This window comes from Halichoeres trimaculatus, unplaced genomic scaffold (assembly GCF_033239565.1).
Source record: "Halichoeres trimaculatus isolate MK-OKI-2021-1 unplaced genomic scaffold, fHalTri1.1 fHalTri1_scaffold_14, whole genome shotgun sequence".
Lineage (NCBI taxonomy): Eukaryota > Metazoa > Chordata > Actinopteri > Labriformes > Labridae > Halichoeres > Halichoeres trimaculatus.
The window spans coordinates 10,307,088-10,322,401 of NW_027437192.1; the positions used below are offsets into that span (position 1 = coordinate 10,307,088).

General features: G+C 40.4%; 1 protein-coding gene across 1 annotated transcript in view; it reads left to right on the forward strand.

The window, feature by feature from the left end:
* The window catches only part of ext1b (exostosin glycosyltransferase 1b), a 155,020-nt gene that overhangs the window by 110,971 nt on the left and 28,735 nt on the right, over positions 1-15,314 (forward strand). Inside the window, exons 3-5 of the mRNA XM_074686417.1 lie at positions 130-237; positions 3,365-3,484; positions 10,982-11,114. Coding sequence (XP_074542518.1) covers positions 130-237; positions 3,365-3,484; positions 10,982-11,114 — 361 coding nt within the window. The remainder of the gene's footprint in view (positions 1-129; positions 238-3,364; positions 3,485-10,981; positions 11,115-15,314) is intronic.

A 15,314-nucleotide genomic window follows, 5' to 3' on the forward strand; every position in this document is an offset into this window, starting at 1 on the left:
TTAATGAAAAGAGAGGCAGATTACAGCTTTGATTATCGGGATCTTAAGAAGCAAAGCAGCGTTTAGCTGTTGCTGTGATTGTGTTTGTAAAGGAATGTGCTCAAGCTTTCCTGTGTGTGTTCGTTTCAGGCTGCGTGTGTGCCGGTGATGCTGAGTAACGGCTGGGAGCTGCCGTTCTCTGAGATTATCGACTGGAACACAGCCGCAGTCATCGGCGACGAGAGGCTCCTGCTTCAGGTAACAACTCGAGAACTCAACGGGAACCTGCACGCTCTGTGTGTCACCTGGAAACTGCACTAAAAAAAAAAGGAAAAACAAACAACTTCAAACCCCCCACACCTGAAACCAAAACCTTTCTCTTACTGTCAGAATCCCAAGCACACACTCTCTAAGTTCACTGATATTATCCAGGATCCTGCTTTGTTTTGTTCTCCACTGGAGTGGTTGTCAGCTTAACGAAATTCAAGCAGTGTACCGAGTCCTTGACTGCTTGAAAATGTCACTCAAAGCCTCACATTGTTATACGAGGGAGCAAATAAACAGAACGAGGGAATGGATTTAGCTGAAAATTGCTTGAACTTCATGGGGGGAAAAGTAATTATATGCCCATTAAATCTTAATTTGAATGAAGTGTGTAATAATATTGTTTGACATTGAGTTATATAATGAAAGAGCTCACTGTCTGCAGCACTAAAGAGCCTCGGCTCATCCTTGATCTACCTGTGTCCTCATGTATTTTACAACAGCACAGGCTGAGCTGTACTTCATATGTTGTTAGTAACATTAATGCATTCCTTTTAAAGATCAAAGGAAAAAGATTATAAAACCAAATACATTATTATTCATTAAATAAAAAGACATTATAATCTTATTCTGACTTCCCTCTCCGGCCAGTTTCATGAAGATTAACTGTTGTATTTGCCCAGCTTTATCTCATATACAGCTTCAGATAGAGATGAAAATACAATTGTGGCACTTGGCCATCTGGATTTGTCCATTTTGGGGCAATTAAATACTGATTTGGGGATTTCTTAAATTTTCAAAACATGCCAGCAAATCTTTCATCTTGTTTCACTTGATCTGAAAAACGTGAGGAATTTGTGTGTTGTGAAAACATGGCTCTCAGTTAAAAAGGTTTGCCTGGGAAAAAGGTGGGCTTTGCATTTTGGCTTTCAATAAGTCAATAAAGAGCAGGCCAACACTTCCAACCAGCCAATTATATTTCTGTGAAAGTGGCCCCTGGCTTCAGTCCAAAGTGAAAAAAGCTCAGGTTTGAAGGTTCATTTCTTTATTTCTGAGGAAAACATTCTTGACACAAGGTTTCCAAATACTTGTTGTTTCTTGCTTGTTCTGTTTCCAACCACAACCACCTGTTTTCCTCTGGCCTTCGTCTGTAGATGGAGCTGCTTGGTTGTCATGGTGAGGTTTTAGTGGTTTGACACATGATGTTGTTAAAAGCTTCAGAAATAACATGGAAGGTGGTGTTAAGATGGATTTTGCTAACGCTTTTAATCTTTTATCAGCAATAGGAGACCTCAAAGACTTACAGCTGACTATCTGATGGTTTATACCAGTGGTTTTCAAAGTGTGGGCCACCAGGAGGCACTAGGGGGAAGCAAGGGAAAAAAATAGAATCTAATTTCTTTTTAATAACAATTCGTCCCAAACATATATCATGTAAAGTGCCGTCATCCTCAGATTCTCAAGCTTCCAATTGAACCCAATCACACCTCATGTGACAGCTGCAACTTTGGCTTGATGATGTCATCAACCTGGCGGTTTGCGCCTATTTTTGAGCTATCTAAAGAGCTAAACTCTTTGAGGCTCTTCCCCTGGCTAAATACTAACTACGTGTAAGAAAGGAGTATCCTACCTTGGCTTTTGTTTGTTTATAATTTCCTGTTCTAAAAAAATGTAATAGTTTTTGAGAAGTGATAAAAAATAACTAAAAACTTTCTTAAAGTTGACATTTCTTTACATATTTTGAAGCATAGTCGGTTGGTTTCCAAAGGGGATCCGTGACCAGAAGCAAATGCTGTTTGGGGGGCCTTGGCATTGTAAAGTTTGGGAACCCCTGGTTTATACCATTAACTGAAAAAAACATTGAACCGCCACCTACTGACGAGGTCATAAAGCCTTCATCCTATGTAAACAGGTGGGATATGTGTTTGGGTAGTGGAAGGGACAATTCCATCAATACAGAAAGTCTTTTAGCCTTTATGCCAAGACTCTGGATCCTTATGATGCTGCCAATGAAAGATGTTGGTACCCAAAGCCTGGCTCACACTACAGAATTCTCAGGACGATATAACCCCGATTCAGCCCTCCCAACAATTGTCAGAGAAACCTGATCCAGGATTGATCATAAGCCACACGTTCGTCGCACAGACTCATTGGAGCCACCCTGATCATTCTCACACATTTGATATTTAATGGAATGAATCTCACTGAGGATGACAACAGCCAATCAGAGAGAGCCCCTTACAAGGGACCAAATAACAGACAACAACCGGCAGACAGCTTATGTTGTCCTCTAACCACAACTTCGTCCAGATACATTTTGTCTCTTTGTACATTTCTTACTGCAAATAATTGGCTTACTCAAGCCAGTTAAATAGTGCCTTTAAGAATAACACATAATCACATCATCTCCTTTCATTTTAAAAGTGAACCGTTGTTTCATCAGCAACTAGTGTGAGATCACGCCATTACTGATTGATTCAGCAAAAGTTTCATGTCTGTCCCTTTAGTAATGGATAGAAGGCTCTGCTGCTCTCTCCATATGTCCCACCAGTGCGCTAAAAACGAAACAACTTAGCATGTGTGGTGTGTGGCCCTCTCTGGTCAAATAATCTTGGTGAAATCCTGAAGTGTGTGCTGGTCGTTATTTTCAAATCTTGTAGTAAGCGTGTGCTTAAGATTTTAGAGAAGATGATCTGTGAAGATACTCTATATGTGTGTGATACAACCTGATTGCAGAATCTTTTAGGATTTTTAAAATCCTGTAGTGTGAGCCAGGCCTTACAGGGGCTGTTTTGGCTTCACTTTTGTGGAGACATGTCATCCAACGGGATTTACAAAAACTTGACATTTGACTCAAGCTTTTCTCACTGACTTTGAGCTTCCTCTTAGGAGTACTTAAGACTTATACTTGACTTCAGTGACACAGAATGAGTTACCAATTCCAATCCAATCCAAAAATATGCAATAAACAATTTCAAGCTGAAGGTTCATGAGGCCTCCACACTTCAATGTGCACTATCAGTTGATTATCTTTTCCTAAGTGTATCTCAGGGACTAATTTTAATCATCCTGTCCCAGATAAACACAGAGAGCTGACTGACTGCTGTTTGTCGCTTCACAGATTCCCACCACCGTGCGCTCCATCCACCAGGATAAGATCCTCTCCCTCAGACAGCAGACTCAGTTCCTCTGGGAGGCCTACTTCTCCTCTGTGGAAAAGATCGTGCTGACCACACTGGAGGTGAGGACTTAACACACACACACACTAACACCAAAACACACAGCCACATGTACTTTTGGCCTCTCTGTTGTCCTGTCTTCTCCTCCCCCATCATCAATCTCTCTCTCAGAGGGCTGCAGTGTCACAGAGGACTCTCTGCAATCTTTACTTCAGGCTTTGGTCGCTCTCTGTGGTGTCTTTGGCGTGATGCTGAAAACAACTTTAAAAAGAGTGAAAAATAGTCCTATACAAAGATAAGAAGAGAATTTTGTGTGCGTGTAAAGGCTGGTATTTGTTGTGCTATTATTGGAAGTTAAGTTGCATTCAGACCAAAAGTACCAAGAACTTTTAGTACATGAAACTTCTTTTTGAGGAACTAAATAGTTTCTGTGTTCTGTGTTCTGCATTTCCACCAAGGCTCAAAGTCCCTTGGAGATTAAGCAAATCTGGCCATGGGAAAAAAAAGTCATTGTAATACACAGGGAGACCAGTAGAGGTCACTTAGACAATGACGAAAGCCATTAAGCAAAGATGACATCACAGAAGACAAAGAAAAGCCATTTCATCCTGTGCTGATTATAAATGTACTTTGTTGCACAACAGCTGGATTTGTTATCTATTCTGTAATCTACACATGAAAGGCCACAAGTGTAAGTAGAAAACCCGGTTTATGCCTTTTTAAAAGCCAGAAACACATTAGATAATTACCCCTGAACTTAATTAAGAGCCTAGTTGCTGAGGTTGAAAAGTCCCTGGTAAAGTTCCTGCAGTGGAAAAGCACCTGAACTTTATAAACTTCAAAAAGTGACAGATTCAGGCTGAGAGCCACTCCAGGTTCAGGAGCATCATTCGTTCCTGTGACCCCCTCCTGTCACTTTAACAACAACAACAACTCAATATTTTAAAAAATAAAGTTCTGAGTGTGAAAACTCTTCATCCATCCTCCCTCCTTCCTCATTATTCCGTTTAAACAAGTTGTTTATAGATGCCGGGATAACACCTGGGCTTAGCGCAAGCTTCACGCTGTGCTTACAAATGTCTCCTTCTCCCCGCCTCGTCTCACACCGAGTATCCCATCACGCATTTAATTTCCTCTTTCACCGCGTCTGCAAAGCCTCGAAGCAATATCCTCGTCACTGCGACAATCCTACTTACAGTAAAACCTCGCAGATCTTTCTTCTGAATTTGACTTTTACACACAAGCACCACAACACACACACACACACACACACACACGTTATCTGCAGTCTGTGTGATGTTAGCTACCTTGATATCTGGTCTGTTTGTTATCTCTCACACACACACACACACACAGTAAGAAACGCATCTCCATATGTCAAGGTGTGTCGTCGTGGATTCAAACGACACCACCCAGGCATAACCCCGCTGACATGATGTCACGCCACACTAAAGAGGAAGGTGACACAGCGAAAGCCTGTGACTCAGAGTGTGTGTGTTTTTGAGGGTGTGTGTAAGATTGTCAGTGTGTGTTAGCAGGGGTGAAACACTTAATCCTGAGTGACTTTACTGTAAAAAAAAAAGAAGAAGAAGAAGAGTGTGAGAGGACAGGAGAGTGGTGGGTGAAGAGGAGATGTGGTGACATATGTAAATGGCGTTGCAGTGGCAGCCCCCGAGATAACGAGAGACATGGTTTATTCATCCTGTCGACCCTCCCTCCTCCTCCTCACTGCAGATCTGATCCAGCACACACACACACACACACATGCAGCGATATCTTGACAGATTGAATCGCCTCACACACTCTCACCAGCCCTCTTTTTATTGACTTCCATCCACTCCAAACCTGGAGTGTGTGAGAGCAAGCAGGAAACACATCTCCCACCTATCATGCGGTGTTTCCTGTCAGGCACAGGACACATCTCGACCAATCACAAGGTCAATACAGCCTGGCTTGGCCTGTTCCTGCCACTACACCTATTAAACCCACCTATTAAACCCTGAGCTTGCACTGTGCTCCGGCAGAAGCAGGATTTATCTATCATGCTCTAATTGGTTGATTGTGGCTGTTCTGGGCTGAGATTGAGTCGTCCATCATGTCCCGACTGAAGGGGCCGCCGACGGGGGAGGAGCTGCAGCCAAGCGAGCAAAATAGCCCCTCATAAGGTGTAAAGGCCCGGGGTTTTAAGGGTGGCAGCGTGTGTTTTTATAGAGAAGTTAACGGAATCTGAGTTAATCTGTTCAGTGGAGGTAAATGGTTATCGACTACCCTCAGGAAGGAGTAGAAAAACCTCACAAGGTGGTGTTTTTTCCTGCCAGCTCCTCCTCCTTATAATGAATTTTTATGTTCTTAAGTCAATATTATTACAGTACGCCCCCTTTAGCAAAATCATTAACTTTTTTACAATTCAGCTATCGGCTGCTCAGCCGCCTGACTCCAGCTACCCCTTAAGTTGCTCTTAATTCAGTCACTCCAGTGAGTTTTTTATGTCTCACTCTGTTGATCAGACCACATGCTTTTACTTCTAATCCTCATATACAACTTTCAAAAAGTTATTTAAACCTGTCCTCATTCATGTAGCAGTCAACAAGCTAACATCTCACGGCTGTGTTTGGATTAAAGTCACTTTTAAAGTTATTAACAAATTACTAATAATTAAGAGACTCCTGCATTTACAAACAACTCTAATCATGATGGATAGTAAAAAATCTGGAGCCAATATTTCAAGTTTGATCAATGTTTTTGATAACCTCTAATGCTAGGACCAGACATTAGCATTCATGCTACAGTGAAATACCGCTGCTAGCCAATAGATGTCTGAAAGCTAGTGTCACTGCTTGGTACCCATTTAATGTCTGTCCTGACCCCTCAGAAGGTACCTAACCCAACATTAGGGAATGTTATAATACTAGCTTTTCACCTATAGTGCTAATATATAGGTGAAAAGCCCAAAAACTCTCTCTTTTCTGACATGTTGCTATTGTAATTCAAAACCAATAAAAATACCTGTTGTTTTCATTTGGTTTATTTTTGTTGCGAACAATAGCTCTACTTTAAAATCTTTTTCATTGCTCAATTTGAAATGTAACATGACATTATAAGATGCAAAATCATCTCAGCCACTCAACCCATAGACTGTATATAGAGTGGAGAGCGTGGCTCCGCTATTTACCATTGTACAGTTTTGAAGCCAAAATACCCCCGTCACAGGTGCAGCCATTGGCAGCAGTTGTGCAGCCAATGGCTGCACAGTAGAGACTGTGAGGGATTATGGGAGAATCTGAGTAGAGTCGGGTAATAAAAATAATAATTACTTTTTTTCCCCGAAAAATTTCACAAGAACGGCAGCTGTCTCATCATTAAACGTGACTTAAAGCCTCGCTTTTAACCTCTTTTTACTAATTAAAACTAAACTTCTAAGAAAAAAGAGGATTGAACACAAGGCAGCTAAATGATATCTTAAAATCACCACAACAACTGGATGTGAGAAACATTTCCACGAGGTGTGTTAATTTTTTGACCACAGCCCACCTGGAATGACTGGAAAGCCTGATTTTTTTACTTATAATGCAGCCAGTCACCAGGGGGAGCAGTTTTTATGACGACCTCACTTCGAGCCGAACAAGATGCGTACATTTTTTTTAGTCTATGGCTCGACCCAGAATTTATGGAAGTTGTTCATAACTAGTATTTAAGCTCCCAGGCGTAAAATTTATTTTGTATTGCTATTGGCCCCTCCTATGGACAAAGTGATAATCCTTAGGTCTTTGGTATCTTATTCTGTACATGTGCAAAGAAGAACCAGTTTTACTAGAGTCACTGAAATGATTATTTGCTGCACCGAAAATGAACAAAGTGATTCTTCGCAATGCCGTAAATCTCCACATACCTTCCCCTCACCACAGCTGTTACTATTAAAAGCTATGGTACAGATTTACTCAGTCTTTTTTTTTTCTTAGTGTCTGGTTTGCTTTTGGAGACCTTAAAGAGTTATTGCAGCTAGTTTTGGTCTCTATCATAACCGACCAAAAAGTTCTTATAGAAGCTTTAGCTGCCGCCTGAAATTAGCAAATAAGCTAAACTAACTTTTCATCTCTTTTGAAATTTTACCCAACATTCCCCTTGTTTTTCCCCTCTTTGTTGCTTTTCTTTTTTTAAAAACAAGAAGTGCCCAACTTGAAAAATGTATCAACGAAATAACAATTAGACCACCAGAGGAACACTATAGGAGCATCTTGAGCTTCTTACTCTGGGAGGTATGGCAGAGGAAACTAGCAGCCTTGTGAATTTGCTGAAAAGAATGGAAAGAGAAGAAAAAAGGTCGGACTGAAATAAAATGTAAATAATACAAAAAAAAGAGAGAAAGAGAAACAGACTTTGTGTTCTCTTTTTTTTATTTTTGCTGTCCCAAGGTAAATGATGACCCTATAGGACAAGTAAAAAAACAAACTCCAGGGTCGTTTTTTTCTTCGTTCACACCTCCACCTTTGAATTGTAACTTTTTATGTTTCTATTCCAGTATTTTTACAGTACGCCCCTCCAGCTATATCATTAACTTTTTTTACAATTCAGCAATCAGCCTCCTTTTACCTCCTTCTATATATCCGTCCCTTTGAGTTGCCAAGCCAGCAGCCGTCACCCCCTGATTCAGTAGAGTCCATAAAACATGGCTGCAAACCTGTGTCTGTTTTACTGAACCAATTTAGCATGGCTCAAGGGCAAGGCAGCAATATCTCTTTCCCCCGCCTGGAAAAAAAACAGCAGGCGACTGTTTGAGTGACTGCTCTATTTGTGCACAGAAAGGATCGGGGCAGCTCTGACTGACTGGCGCTCAGATACAGCTGATGACTCCGTCTGGATCCCTCTCTCTGACGGCCTCTGACTTCCTGATCTGTTTGCATGAAAGGAAAAAGCCTCTGCTTGGTTTGTCTGCCGGGGAAATATTACACAATAAGATATATTTCCTTCGGCTCGGCTTTGTGCCACTGCAATTCACTCTTGACACGATCAATAGCTGCTATTGAGGTGATACAAAGCAAACATTTGGAAGCTCAGCCGGCTTCCAACTTTCTTCCAACGCCTACGGACTCACTTTTATAACAGTTTCTCTGCTCCTCTTATTCACAGACAGGGTTTTGAGTAATGCTCTGAATACCATTTTTGTATTAAAATGGGTTATTGGAATTCGGAAGATTAACTTTGTTGGTATTAATTCACACTTACGACTATCTGCTTCTCTTCTTGCGTTTTTGTGTGAAAATTTTGCAGCGAGAGAGGTTTTATAGGTGTAATTACAAGCCTTATTGATCAAATCCAAGATATTTTATCCGTGAGGCAAATATTTGTTCCTTTCATCATAAGAATATTTCAGATTTTTATGAGTCCTCTGTGAACTGAGGAAATATTATTTGAAAGCAGTGATTATGGTTGATGTAAATAGATTTTATTTTTCTTTGTAGAGTCTGAGCTGTGAAAAAAGTCTTATTTAATAACAAAATGATAACTTCCTTGTATCACAGTGGGTGTCCATTTATTTCTTTGTGGCTGTCAAAGCAACTCAGATCTTTAAAGTCCTGATTTAAAAGCTTCAGTATCAGACCTAACTTGTATTTGTCAGTTTGTCAGAGGATAGTAATTTATTAATCAGGGGTCTTACAAAACACAGTAACAGGTTCCAGCATTTTATTGGTAATTCTGCACAGTCTTCTACATTTGTTATTTGAAACTTGTCTTACAACTGTGCTTCAGAGGAGATCAATTTCTCTGCTTTTTCTAAAGCAACAATTTCCAACTGAGTTGCAGCTGGCTGCAGGAGCAACAGTAGTTAACTGGAGGTTTAAAATAAGATGTAAGTCAGAAATAGTTGACCACCTTGTTGATTTGTGGTAGCTACATGAATGCTCACGTATCAAACAAGCGGCAACCTCCGGTCTAACAATATAATATAAATAACAATATAAGACAACGCGGAAGTGCTAAAATCTGCTGTTTCTTGAGTGTTTGCTTGAGGCTGGCTCCGGAAGTACCAGAAGTCACATACACACCAAGCCAAAAAAAAGCCATTTTCAAAGCAGAAATTAACGTATTTACAGCCTGGGTCAAAAAACGGCTCCTGTCTGAGTCGCTAATTTTACTATCAGCACACACTGTACGGGGGGTGAATTTTTTTCTAACTCTGCCGTTCAGAGGATATTAAGATCACGGGCCCCCCCCAATAAGAGGCACAGCTGAGGGTCACGTGACCAACAGGCGCCCACTCGCTGTACCTGAAGCCCTTGCCACTACCAATATGGCCGCTATAGCCGTTGTGCTTCATTTTCCGTGTCAGCAACAGACAGGTGACGACGTCGACGAGACTACGTCCATGTTTTATACAGTCTGTGGTATCAAACACTTCAAAACACCAGAAATGAGGAGCTGCAGGGGTGGATAAAACAGGATGCTTATTGCTCTGTCAGTTGGGATGGGTACTCTATTTGGTACTTTAATAGGTACCGACCAAATTCTGTCTAAAGTACCGAGTTCCGATTCACCTAAAATCAAAAGGTACCATGTTTAGGCACCTAAATGCATCCTTGTGACTGTGAGGGAGTGGAAGAATAGGGGATTTTCCATGCTGGACATGAACACAGCATTGCAACCGTTAAGTACCGGTACCAATTGCCAGGTACTTGGCATTGTTTAAAACGTGAAAGGTACCCATCCCTATCTGTCAGATATATTCAAATACTCAAAAAGTCGTGTTAAACTGTGAGAGGTTTTACAACACCAGTTTGTTGAGTCCGGACTCTGCTCGTTGATGAATGGGATCTGTTTGAGTGTGGTGAGCTACGCTGTGAGAACAAACCGGTTAAATCTGTCATTATTTGCCATCGTGTGAGGTCTCCGGCGTTTTCAACATCTGTTAAGCTTGAGAAAACCTTTTAGTGTCAGGCAGGCTTAAAGATTTACATTCATCGACGGTCATTATCTCCAACCACTTCATCTCAACTTGCAATCGTTTTCACTCAGTATTTCTAATTTTGTTTTTAATTGTTTCTCGACCATCATCCGAGCACATGAGGTAAACCTCAATGATTCTCAAGGCTCAAATAAAGTTTCAGCCAAGACCCCTCTTAAAAGACTTTCTTTAGCAGCACTGGTCTGTTCTGCGAGCACCCTGCTCTTCCATGGGTGTACGTGGAACGCCAAAGCCTTGACCACCCATTCTGTTATTTAACAATTGGATGTAAAGCTGTGATTAGCTGAGCTGTCAGCTGATAGGGGCTGGTGTTGAGAGCATCTGGTAAACTTAGGCCAATAGAAAACTGTAGCAAGGAAATGGATGCACTTTCATATTTTAATTTCTTAAATTTGATAGATTAGTCCTTTAGGGGTCAGCTCAGCATACATTGCCCATCCCCTGTTTAGAAGTTCAGGCCACAGAGCAGACCACTTAAACCTCTCACGGGCACTTTCTTTCTACTGTCGTATCATCTCCATGAAGACATTAAAACAATCAAAATAAAGATTTAATTAGTTTATTCACACTTGATTGTTTGTTTCTTGTTTCTTTGCAGATGATCCAGGACCGAGTGTTGGGCCACGGCTCCAGAAGCAATCTGATGTGGAACAGCCACCCCGGGGGCCTATTTGCCCTGCCGCAGTACTCCGGATACCTGGGAGACTTTCCTTTCTACTATGCCACGCTGGGTAAGTAACACACAAACACACACACACACACACAAGCAGAGACTTATTTGTACCCGTTTAAAGTGCTGTTACGTGACAGCAATCACACTTCTTCACACCTGTGTAGCAGTGAACTGAACCACAAAGAAGGGTCAGAAAAGTTTCTCTCCAGACTTCTCGAGCATCAAGCAGATAATATTTGTCACATTTTGGACAGAAAGGCTTTCAGAGGTTTTGGTTCAGCTCCTTTTGAACGTTTGGACAGCAGAAATACGGCCTCTGGTCCTGATCTACTGCCCCCTCTAATACCTAGCGGCAAGTGGAGTGGAGGAACGGCCTTTGACGGATGTTTGTATTAGTCCTGCTGACACACCCGCCCGTCCATCACTGGTTTTTGAGTCAGCACTGCTACCGCTAGCCCTGCTGCTGCTGCCACAACAAACGAGGCCAATTCCTCCCGCTACGGTTCAGCTGCACTGAGTCTCCCTTTGCTATGTACTGGTGACCCTCTCCAGCCTCTTCATCCCTCACTCCTTCTCTTCATCTTCATCCACACACACACACACACACACACACACACACACACACACACACACACACACACACACACACACACACACACACACACACACACACACACACACACACACACACACACACACACACACTCTCTAACCAAAGCACGACTGTCCAACTTCAGTAGATGGAGCACTCAGGGTGGAGAGCTGATGTTAAAATGGATGAGTGAGGTGACAGGCAACAATTACAGTGTCCCAAAAGTTGATTTGTTTTTCAAAGAAAGAGCGATTAAAGCAGAGATGTGCTTTTTGGGAGACAAGGTGGCCTGTCACTGATGAAAAGTTGAATCAGAAGAAGGAGAATTTCTTTCCAATCAGCACTCCTTCGTGTCCTCGAAGACCCAATAAAACAAACACAGACTCACTCATCATGCAGATTAACTCTCAGACACACGCAGTCGGAGCTGAGTTTGTTTTTTGCTGAATAATTAATAACACTGTTTCATTTACAAGCCTAAAACACAGAATTCTTTGAGGCTGATTAAATAAAAAAAGCTCTAACAATAAAATATTTAAATATTACCACTCGTTTTTAAATGCTAACAGTCTCCATAAAGGTATGTTACAGTTCAACACCATACAGCTAAATGCTCAAAACTAACAGTAAAACATGACTCAAATAACATTTCACAGAAATAGTAGTTTAAGGGTTATTTAAATTCTATAAATATACAGTTTTACAGTTGCTTAATGTAACTTTACAGATACAACTAGCCTGATAACACTTCAAACAAAAGAAATGATGTAATATTCTGCTTTTCATATCTTGAAAACAAATATTAAGTTGAGAGGTGGGATGTCAATACCAAATTTTGGCAGCAAATCTCATTGTGAGTTAAACTTGTGTTGGAGTAATCCCAGGATTAGGCTGCCAGCTGCTCTGAGTGGCTGGTTAAAAACATTTACTCAAGGAATATGTAAGAGGGACATGAGAGGAGTTCAATTTGTGACATCACTAATTGGTATATCTTCCTAAAAGAGCATTTGAAACAGAATACTTTTAATACTAATAATAGTTATAATACAAACAGTAAAACAAGAGATTATAGTTTTGTTCCCCCACAAAATTTCTTGAGGCACATTCAGGGTCCATATGGCCTTATGTCAAAATGTTTCATTTCAAAAGGATAGAAAAATAAGGGTTAACTTATTTACAACAGTTTTGTTACACTGAATCAGTGCGATGATTCTTCTTTTAAAGTAATTTGTGAAACATTGGTGCCCACTCCAAATGACTAGTTCCAAACTTCACAGGAAACATAAGCAAGCTGGAAACACAGTTTGTTCAATTTGTGATGTCACAAATTGGTGAATCTCTTGAAGAGCCTATTTAAAAAAAGTTTGAAAAGCGGCCTTTGTATGTCATGGATAATTCATCCATGGTGTGTGCGTACACACAAGAAATAAGGAAAAAATTAAAAATGAAAACCTTCATTTAAAAATAATTGTTTCATTTTTAATAACTGGCCCTACGTTAAATCATACTAATAGTTCTAAAGTAGAATATTAATAATAGGCTTAAAGGCCTACATTTTTTCTAACAAACTGTTTCTGTTATTGTACCTTTAGAGGGTAAGTATGTGTACCTTAGGAGTACATAAATGTACCTTTTGCTATTCGGGAACATTTTCCCCAAAAAAGGTACATAGGTACCCAAGAGTACAATAATTGGCCCTCTAGGTTACAGTAGGACAAAACTGTACCTTTAAGTACAGAAATGTCCCACCTCTGTCCCCCTATTTCTGAGTGTGTACTTACCATCAAAATTTTCCTGTTTTGTTCTTCATTGCTGAGGATGTTCTTACCTACATATGACCATATTTCATAATTCATCACTTCAAATAGTGCAACGCTGGTTAACCCTTTCAGGCTAAAATTAAGTTTTAGTAACGGAAAAAAAATCAGATATTTGGGGGAAAATATCATATGGAGTAGTTATGTACAATTCTGACTTTTTTGAGAGAGACCTTCACATGCAATGCATTTTGGAATGTTGCATCATTGTAGTAAAGCTACCCCTAGGGACAAACCCAGAGGGGATAAAATCTACTGATTGGCGTGTACTGTATCTATATATAATCAGGATTCATCTTATACAGTTTTGGTTTCAAATTAATGGAGGTTGGTAGTGAAACTTACAAGAAATTGATGCCTTGAAAATCTGTTTCGGTGGAACCAAGGAGGCAGCCATGTTAAAAGTGACACAGCTTTTCGAATTGGTGGGATAGTGGGAAACTGTTTGTTGATAATGCACAACTAAGTTCTGCAGTGGTACTTCTGAGAAAAAGGGCTCATAAAAGGTGGATACGGAGTAATTAGGTTACTAGAAATTAGCTGTTGCAAATCTGCATCGTGTACCTTGAGAGGCTTAACTCAATGATGACAACTTAGTGTGTCAACAGCAGAGGAGACTTCTTGAAAGGTGGCCAACCATAATAAAGTTTGGACATAAGCAGACATGAGCTGTAAGTCACACTTGTATGGGTCAAAAGCAGACATGAGAGGGGAAATAAGATCTGAAAATGAGCATAATACTCGATCTTTTAGATAAGGTTAAAATGTGTTTGGTTATGTTTGGGGGTTAAAAGTGCATCTTCATATGTTATTTATGAATACTGGTGCCCATAAAATAGAAAAACAGCATTCTACTACCACTCTAAGCCAGGCCCTATTCTGGACATCTTTTTCCAAACCATGAGCTTTTATTTATTCTTTCATTTATTTTTCTTTTTTTTTCTTGTTAAGCCAAAAGTATCTGAGTGAAGTCAGTCAATGAGGTTTGGTGATGAGTCCTGGCTGTCATCACTGAGGCGGTTTGGTGTGTTGGGTGGGGCTGAGGTTGTGGTTCTGTACAGAGCAATCATATTCTTTCATACTTCAGAAACCACATTGGAGGAACAGTTTATTTAAGAGTTCTTTTTTGTTTTACAAGAAGTCGTCGTTATGTTGAATTGAGGAAAAAGACTCTTTTCTTTCAATCTGTCATAAAGTTGGAAGCACTCTCCATGTTCCCAGCCTGAGGGTTGAGTCCCATTTGAGAGGTCATAAGATATCCAGAAGTCTCAGTTATGAGCAAATAAAAAGGAAATTATGATTCTACAGGAGCGTTAATTATCTTTTCTATTTTATTCTTGGACTGTTAAAGTGGTTAAGCCACGTCTTCAGCTATTATTCAAATTCAACAATCAGAGTATTTTGGAGGAAATCAGCCTCTTATGGTCGCTGTTTTTTATTGATAGACACAGCCGCTTGGTTTGTAAGAGCTGTAGACACTGCAGGCTCCGTTATCATAAGGGATCATGAGCTGAACACATAGAAAACAAATGGTTTTAGAGAGCATTGAGATGCGGTTTCAAAAGCCTCCTGAACTGGAAGCAGATCACAAAAAGAACAAAAGTACATAAAAGTGCATCATAAACATCCATCTTCTGTGTACCATAGATTCATTTGAGTACAAAAAGTCCTTAAATCTCTAAATATACCCTGAAAAAGCCCTTTATGTTGCTGTAAACATTTAGCTGTGAAGCCTGTGTAATGTGCTGATACAGGAAGTGATAAAAAGCCACAGAGACTTGTGTGCCAAAGGCAGAAAACCGCCTGCACATCCAAAATTTAAAACACTGCGTGGCACTTATTGTGCTCC